The following is a 9,599-nucleotide window of genomic DNA, read 5'->3' as shown; positions in this document are numbered from 1 at the left end:
TTTAACAGTTCTTCTTTACATTACAAAAATGAATTGCGAAAAGTAAAGGCGGGTATTTCCTTCCCGGTATGTGACGGTTACCCGTAAAAACATGTTGTTTTTTCCAATATGAGTTGCTAAAGTACAATTCATCAGTGTCAAGTAATTAATAAGGTTAAAACAGGCCTAACCTGATCATCAGATAAATGTTTTAAAATCAGGAGTTCAGATTGTTTATTGTGGAGTATTCAATGGTGAAACCAATAACATTTTAATAGTTTATGTTTAAACAGTTGTATAACATGTTTTGTTTATAGCAACATATGTATCTGGCATGTTTTGAAGTTTTTATTGGTGCATTTGACCATATTTGTTTCAAAAGCATTTTTGAAAAGTAACAAAATGAAAATGTTTTTTAATTGGAAAAAAACGCTTCATGAATAATAGAGATCCGTGAATAAACTATTTGATTTCGATTTCATTTTGAAGCTTAAACATAAAAAGAAGGGTTGAATTCAGAACAATAATTAAAATATTTACAATAAATATACCATATTTTATGTGTGGCTTTGAAATATATAACATTAACATTCCTATCAAAATTAAACATTAATTGCAATAATCGCATAGATCCCTCTGCATAACTCCTACATAGATTAATTGAAACAAAGATTATATTAATTATATGTGTCTAATTTACCATTTAGACATATGTATTTACAATCAGTTCATCAAATAATATTGAAATATTCGTCTGATTAAAAATGCATTGATCTTTAGAATTTTTCTCGTGTTAAGAGGTGCTATGGTAACGAGTTTTATGTATTCGGCCCAACAATTCACGAAAAAAGAATTATATTACAACCGGCAAGTATTGCTTTTGTTTTTAATAACAAGGCTAAGATTAATAAAATTTGCTATTATTTATTTTCGATCATCACTTTGCTTAATGATTTTGAAAAAAAAACAACCGAAATGAATAGTTTTCATAGTGTAATTTACAGTCGAATGAAAAAAGTACATAAGGTTATTGGCAGGCAGACGAGACACACTGAAAATTACAGTCTTTCCCGGCTTTTAAATAATGTACAGTGATTTTTTTGCCCAAAATAACAGCCCATTTCCCAATTGCAAAAAGTACAAAGGTCTGTTTCCCTATGGCAAGTAACATTTCCCCCCCCCCCCCCCCCCCCCAAAATCTGAACTTAATTTCCCCAAAATATGCCAAACTTTTCCAATAAACCAATTATTGAGTTTATTATACCGCAATTTAATTCCCTATCACTTCATAAAATAAATTTAGAAAGCAGTCAAACATGTACTTATAAATAATTGGTAAACTGTAATTAATAATTATATAAATAATGTTTATATTTTTTCCGAATTTCATTGTCTATCTCGCTTTTTCCCAATTGAAAAGGCACGGGCTGTAAAATATAAAGCGAACAAAATCACTGATGAGTAGCACTTGTGAAGGCTAAAAAACATTATTTTAAATGACTTACATTTTATTGTGACGGTAACAAAACATTTGCATAGCAGGGTATTTGCTTCTATATAAAAAAAGTCGGATATCAAAGCAAACTGACCCGATTCCAAACCAAAATTGTTGTTTTCCCCAATTTCCAAAAAAAATATTTTTTTTAGAAAGAAGAGTCTAATAATTATTATATTTCAATACAATGTTATTTCATAAACATCTTATAAAGTATATAACTATATGATTTAGTCCTGATGTGAAAATATTTGTTGATAAAATGATAAAAAAAATCCCAATATGGTCCATTTTGAAGATAAAAAGCCCCAAATTTGCAATTTAATTGATTAAAAAAAATCCAATTTGACCAGACTCTTTTTCCCAAAATGGCTAGAAAAACCCCTGCATAGTTCTGTTCAGTACTATAGGTTTTGTTTATACGTTTGTTGTAATTTATTTTATCCGCTAATGTAGACAATTACAATATACAGTGCAATGCCCAACATGCAACGGTTATTGTATTTCCGACGACAAATATTATGTTGTTTTTTTCCCGCTACATAATTAAAGTATACAAACTATGTATAAATGATAGGCCGAAAATTTATATATATTGACGAACATCAACCGCGCCTTTTTAAAGAGCATGGTGACACAACAAAACTATATGTAACATTTCAACGCGATCATGAGTATACCGTATAATGTATATCTTAAAACACATCAGGTACGTTGCATTTAATGGGAATTAAAATAGTATTACATCCGCGGTATATTTAAAGTTATTGACATATGTTGTCAAAAATTACGTTATTTTAAGTGTTTCAAAACTAATGTTAAATAATGTTAAATTCACAATACATAGGCAGTTTTAAATTCTGGTGCAAAAAAAAGAATAACAACACTATTTAGTTTTCATCAGTCAAAACGTATACCGTATTGATTTAAACATCACCATACCCGAGCATTTATAATATATATGATGGTAGATCATTGCATGATCACATGGATCACGTCTTACTAGTCATCTAATGCATTGCCGGTGATATCTTATACAAATGAAGTTTCCTTTTGCCATAAACACTGTTAGAAACCGCCAACCTAGTGCCGTTCTTAGACAAACCTATGCTGGTCGGTTTCTTCATATCCACTGGGTAGGTACCGATAATGTTTCCATCAACACTCAGGTGCACGATGGAGTTCTTATCCATACTACACACCAGCACCGTATCACCAGGCCCTACACAGGCACCACGAGGCTCCTGTATGTTCTCATTAGTGACTGCTCTAGATGTGCCATTCACGGTGTCGTACACGTACACTGTGTGAGCGAGTTGGTCAGTCAGTACTAACGTGTTCTTAGACTGGACATACGTGCATCTACTCTCAGCTATTTTGTACGTCTTCATAGGAAACGTCAGGGAGTGATCAAAGTCTGACTCTACCCCGTCCACTGATATCATTCTCACAGGACGGGGATCATCGTACGTACTCACGACCATGTTAGATGGAGACATGCAGCATATAGAGTCGAACTTGGATGATGTTTTGATCTCCCTGGTCAGTGTGATGGTATTGTCTGTACTCACAGACAGGAGACATACTACTTTATAACCACCACTCGTTACACACAGTGCATCATGAGACACACATACTACGTTGTATGGGTGATACTTGAACTTGTACGGTGTTCCAAGTCTCTGTAGTTGCTCATTCAGTATGATACATATCATGTTCTTGTTATCCACGGCTACCAGTCTCCCGTCCGGCAGGAAGTCCAGTCCACCGAGGAGAGGCTTCTTCTCATCATCTCCAGTCTTCTGTAGATCCACGGATACGAGCAGCTCCAGGGTGATGGGCCTTGGTTGGGATGATAAGCTCATGGGACTGGTCTTCACTGAAATAATAATACAAATTAATAACATTTAATAATAATAAATAATTTCACTTAAGGTCAAAATTACAATGTTTTGTATTTCTTTACTAAATAAGGAAACACATGTTTTTGGTATTCCTAAAATAACATTGACATAATGATGTCATTTTCATGGAAATATTAATGAAAAAATATTGCAATACGAAATGAAAAACGTTAAAGATAAGAATACAATTTAACTTAAGATGCTTCTGGAATACGACCCCTGAACACTTTCGTCCCTATACTTTAATCTGTAGAAGGGACTAGCTTACAGTGAGGCAAAATTACGACTTTCAGAAACACATTCATTGTTTTCTTAAAACCGATATTTACTAGAGCAAGCTCGACTTTTAACATCGACTGTGATATTATGCGTACAGAGGCAGTTGAAGGCTGCCTTAAAGCTGCCCAGCAGTGTTACTTATTAACATATGCGTGCATATGTCGAAGTTGGTGAGGTCCCTGCGCGCCTGAGGCTGCGTTATTTGTGGATCCGAAGTGTGCCCCAGTACTTATACATACTTAATATAATCTAATACACTCGCAAAAGTTTGGACGAATTTGGAATTATCACTGCAGTGTAGAGCCATGTAGTTGTTAGCGAAAGATTTCAATGTTGGTGTGGTCTTGTGTTGTGGAGGGGTGGGGTGGGGAAGCCGGAGTACCCGTAGACAACCCCACATGTACGGTATGGTGACCACAAACCAAACTCACATGCTTCAGGATTGGCCATTGAACCTCGATCACCTAGGTAAAAAGCGCGGTTAAATACAATATTTGCATACGTGATATAACAAAAACATGACCACTAGTTTTTATCTTTACAAAGTTTATTCACGAATTCGTCAGGTAAAACAAACAAGTTAACATTTCCAGAAATTAAAAGCCGTGACAAATTACAAAACTATATGAGTTAAAAGTACACCGTTATGTAATATAATATACGCATCATGGCATTGGAAATAGAGTGTTCATGCTATTCATTGACCAAGTTGTAAAAGGTGAAATCATAAATGTGGTATGAAACACATAACTAAAATCATATCTTAATAGACATACACAGTAAATGCATACATGTGACTTTCACCATTTCGATATTCGACCTATCTTAAATTCGTTAATTTCCTGGTAATTGCGACGAAATCGTAGCCGCCCGTACCTTTTCTGATCGTGATTGGAATATATTCCTTAACATATAAAGATGTACATTTTTCAATCAAAGTCGTAGGAAGTGATTAAAGTTAAAAATGAACTGCATGCAATTTAAATTGAAGAAAACGTGCGTATATGCATATAACCATACTAATTAGGCAGAATCAAAACAAGATAGGGGTTCTTAGAACCCATTTATGCCCAGCGTCTAGAAAAAAGGCCTGGGCAAACAGCGTCGTCTCATCTGGGTCTACGCTGTTTGCTTAACGGAATTTCTGTACGAAATATTGTAAATATAGAAATAAATATACTAGACATTCCTAATTTTGGAAATAAATTGATCCAATTTAGACGGATGGGAGAGTCCACTAGGCCTAAATGGGTTAAACACGATATTAGGGCCTCCGTTGTAGGGCGTTCGATTTGAAAGCAAATTGTCCCGGATCGAAATCGGACAGCAGACAAACTTTTTTACATTTATTATTGATTCAAGAAAATAATATAACAATATGATTTGTAAACAAATGTTCTCAACATTGAATATGATGGGTTTACTACCTTACTCGAATTCTCGGTTTTATCATTCTCAGCACGTTGCTATGGGAATGTCTGATCAGAGCGTTATGTATTACAAGGTTTTCAATTTAAGCGTGTGTTTTCTCGGCCCCAGTAATTCACGAATACATAAAATTGTTACACAGTGCAAGTATTGATTAATTGTAAAATACAATTATAACACAGCTAAGATGAGTCTAGAATTAATTTGATATTGTCGTTTTGTAATTAATTTGAAAACAAACAACAACTGACATTAACGGCTTTTTATAGTATCCTTTACATTATAACGATACATGACTTCTAAGACTATTTACAGGCACAGGTGACATGCTGGGAATTCTAGTCCTAGTCGACGTTTGTTGATCATTATATAGTGGCCAATGTACGTTAAACTAAAACAGGCATTATTTCGAGAGAACGCACAATTTCTTTCATGGTATTAATGGGGCCGTCCAACAGATTGGTAAGTTGACAAAATTATAAAAAGTTGTTTCAGATTCGCAATTTTTCGTTTTTGTTATGATATTTTGGAGGAAAAAGTAATACTGACCATTTACCATGCTCTTAAATATATATTTTATGCATCTTTTGACGATTTGAAAACCTGAAAATTATAAAGCGTCGTGCGACGCGAAACGATTGAATAATTTGGAAAGTTCTGTTGTTGTAGTTATAATTTGGGAATCTATGAGGATTGCTTATATACTAAGGTAAAAAATACATCCGCTTTACGCATAAGCATGGATGGTAGAGTACTAGAGTGGTCAATGCGGAAGACTTTTTACTCCAGGACTCAAGGGGTCAGTGGTTCGAGCCCTGTTGAGGGTTATTTTTTTCCTTTTTTTTAAATTGTATTCTAGTTGTTTTTTTACTGGAGATTTTTAGATTAAATGTTTAAATTTATTAATATAAAGCATTTAACGACATGCTTCAATACATTCCAAAATCTGTTGGACGGACCCTTTAAGAAAATATATGCATGGTTATGTTTTTAAAAAACAACAACATTCATTTAGAAGTACTTAAAGCGCCTACCGGTAACTACCGTACACACCGGTTAAGTTGCAAGAAAGGCAAATATAAATAGCATTACATACACAATATATTTAAAATCATTCAAATATACAATGTAACATTTCTTGAAGTTAAGTATAAAGACACATTTTACATAATAACAAATGCAAAATACAGAGCTAATTCTTCAACGATAAAATCTTATAACAACACTATTCAATTTTCTGTAAACATAATAGCATTACGAGTTGATTTAACCACATCAATTCACGAAAATCAATATTACATAATTGTGTATAAAGCCTGAGCACATGGATAACATCTTACTAGTCATCTAACTCATGGCCGGTGATATCTTATACAAGTGAAGTTTCTTGATGCCTTTAACTCTGTTGGACACTGCCAGCCTAGTACCATCCTTAGACACACATATGCTGCAAGGAACCTTCATATTCACTGGGTAGGTACCGAGAACGTTTCCATCAACACTCAGGTGCACGATGGAGTTGTTATTCTCACTACACACCAGCACCGTGTCACCAGGCCCTACACAGGCACCACGAGGTCCTTGTATGTTCTCATTAGTGACTGCTCTAGATGTGCCATTCACGGTGTCGTTCATGTACACTGTGTTAGCGTACCTGTCAGTCAGTACTAACGTGTTCTTAGACTGGACATATGTGCAATAACTCTCACCTAGTTTGAACGTCTTCATAGGAAACGTCAGGAAGTGATCAAAGTCTGACTCTACCCCGTCCACTGATATCATTCTAGCTGGACGGGGATCATCGAACGTACTCACGACCATGTGAGACGGAGACATGCAGCATATAGAGTCGATATTTGATGTTGTATTGATCTGCCTGGTCAGTGTGATGGTATTGTCTGTACTCACAGACAGGAGACATACGTGGAGTAACGTTACACACAGTGTATCATGAGACATACATACTACGCTTTGTGGGTGATTCTTGAACTTGTACGGTGTTCCAAGTCTCTGTAGTCGCTCATTCAGTATGATACATTTCATGTTATGGTTATCCACTGCTACCAGTCTCCCGTCCGGCAGGAAGTCCAGTCCACTGAGGAGAAGCTCCCTCTCATCATCTCCAGTCTTCTGTAGATCCACGGATACGAGCAGCTTCAGAGTGACTGGCCTTGGTGGGGACGACAGAAAAAACACGATGTCACGTAGATGCATAGTAATTGATATTAAGTGACAGAAACATGAATCGCTGAAGAAATGCTTATTATTGCAAAGAGTAATTATGTAAGATTATCTTGAATGAACATATAAAGCTACAATTCAACTAATTTGTTACAAATACAAACACATGTTGATAGCGATATATTTATTGCCAAACTTATACTGTTCATGAAGAATATTGGTTACACAAAGAATGATAAAATAAACAAAGTATATATGTAAAAATTACAATGATAGCACGTAAATAATAAGTTGAAGTAAGCGAAACACAATATTAGAATAAAAAGAACACCTTACACACTAACTTAAGGTTAAAGTGATATTATGGACATCTAACAGTATATAGGTGTCTTTCGCAACCGTTGTTTATTTTTGGTGTTTTCACTTCATTTACACTTATATTTGTTAATGCAGCATCAGCATAATAAAGCAATATCCATGAAAGAATAAAATAATGCATTTGAATATCAACCGTACTTTCGTTTGACCACTGATCATGCATGAACGATGTGAATCTAAATTTAGTTTTAGTGCAGATTGGTTTATATCTATTCATACGACACACGAACACTAACTCCGATCCTAATAAAAAGACAGTTCCGCTCGGCTTAGATTACTGTACAGTCATGTAAAATATCGAATATAACATATTTTTTTATAAACAATTGGTAGCAAGATGAGTTGCCGATAATTGGTCAGTTATCACATTTAAAATAACTCTTTTGACCTGTTAATTCTTGTCAGCTCAAATCAACAGTCAAAAATGCCTATAATATCACTTTAAAAAATAATGAAAGGTTGGAAGAGGTGAATACATGATATTTATTGTATACCTGTTTATATAATCCAATATGCCGTCAGCATTCGTACTACTTACCAATATTCTACCGTATTGGTATATATATATTATATATTCAGTATTGGGCGGTCCGAGTTTAACAGATGAATTCAAAGTTTTCTCCGAACGTTTTCTTAATAAAAAAATGTTATGATCTGTTGAAAAAGTACCAGTATCACTGGTCTGCAGAACAGCGGTTAAATTATGTGCAAACATTTAAACTATCATTAAAATAACTTTCTTAACTATTTGTGATGAAAAAATTGCTATAAATCGCTCCTAAGCGGACTTGCCGTTGTTGCGTAAATAAATCGTGAAAAATGCAAACAACTGAACGAATATGAAAGATATAATGTGTATATAATTAAACAAAATATATATTTAACTGCGTTGTGCACAATACTGTGATACATTTGTTCTCGTTAACAGTTGGAATACGAAGCTGATATGTTCGCTTTGTTCTGGTCCAAATATATCGCCGTATTGTACAACACTTTGTTAAATAACGTAACGTTATATAGAGCCTTTAACTACATATTACATATTTTAACTACACATAGTATATATATTTTTTAAACATATCATATATATTTTTATAGTCAATCGCTTTCAGCATTAAAAAAAACACACGTATGATTGAACTATGATTACGAAAGAATGAATTTTTACGTGTATACATTTTCAACATAAAATGGTTCTGAAGTGTTTACTTTTTAAATGATTACGCCATAACGTTAGACCTTTCTGTATTTTTTTTATAAATCATTATCGTCGTGTTGGGAATGTTGGTAAACGGCAGCCAACGTGCAAAGTTCATACTATTGTAAGCAAAGACATAATACAATAATTCATATACAAGATGAAATATACAACGACCGAAAAATTAATTTGCAAAACAATAGTATTGGTTTAAATTTTGGCAATTATTTTTACCGCAAACAAATGCGAAACCATAAAAACAATGCGTTAGAGAAAAAGATTTTTAGTTACTTTTATTTCAAACAAATGATTAACACAACTATTAATCGACTATTTTTAATTTCCTGCAAAGTTGTGATGTTTGAAACTTAAAGTTAAACACAATATAGCTTCTTTTCAATAAGATATGGATACTTTACAGCTATTATATATGCGTATTTTATGTTAAGGTATTATGTTTACAGAAAATAAAGAAACACATTTTTATTTAATTAAAACAGTATATAAAACACGTAAAAATACAATTATTTAACAATTATTGAAATAAAACAGAACAGTTAAAACAATTAAATAATAACACTGTCTACACAAATATGTGAATATATAGCGTTCTGGTACAGATACTTGTCTTTAAACAATACATTTATTTTTCAGCTTACTTTTAAATACGTTTTTCCTATTCAGTTTTCTAAAAACGAATAAAACATCAGAATGGCGAAAACATACATATTCATGTGCATTAAACATCAAATTAGAA

The 9,599-nt window shown here is 33.6% G+C and overlaps 1 protein-coding gene across 4 annotated transcripts in view; it reads right to left on the bottom strand.

Moving 5' to 3' along the window:
• Positions 1 to 1,164: 1,164 nt before the first annotated feature.
• The window catches only part of LOC127836144 (uncharacterized), a 151,071-nt gene continuing 142,636 nt past the window's right edge, over positions 1,165 to 9,599 (bottom strand). For 2 of the 4 annotated variants that reach the window (XM_052362572.1, XM_052362574.1), the window contains exon 12: positions 1,165 to 3,353. In XM_052362572.1, the coding sequence (XP_052218532.1) occupies positions 2,485 to 3,353 (869 nt within the window). In that variant the 3' untranslated portion in view covers positions 1,165 to 2,484. Of the gene's footprint in view, positions 3,354 to 5,332; positions 6,663 to 9,599 lie in introns of those variants that run through there. The other 2 variants (XM_052362571.1, XM_052362573.1) reach the window with 2 other exon arrangements.

The sequence above is a fragment of the Dreissena polymorpha genome, chromosome 6 (genome assembly GCF_020536995.1).
Source record: "Dreissena polymorpha isolate Duluth1 chromosome 6, UMN_Dpol_1.0, whole genome shotgun sequence".
NCBI classification, from domain to species: domain Eukaryota; kingdom Metazoa; phylum Mollusca; class Bivalvia; order Myida; family Dreissenidae; genus Dreissena; species Dreissena polymorpha.
The sequence above is the reverse complement of the archived record's forward strand: the minus strand, read 5'-3'. Positions and strand labels throughout refer to the sequence as shown.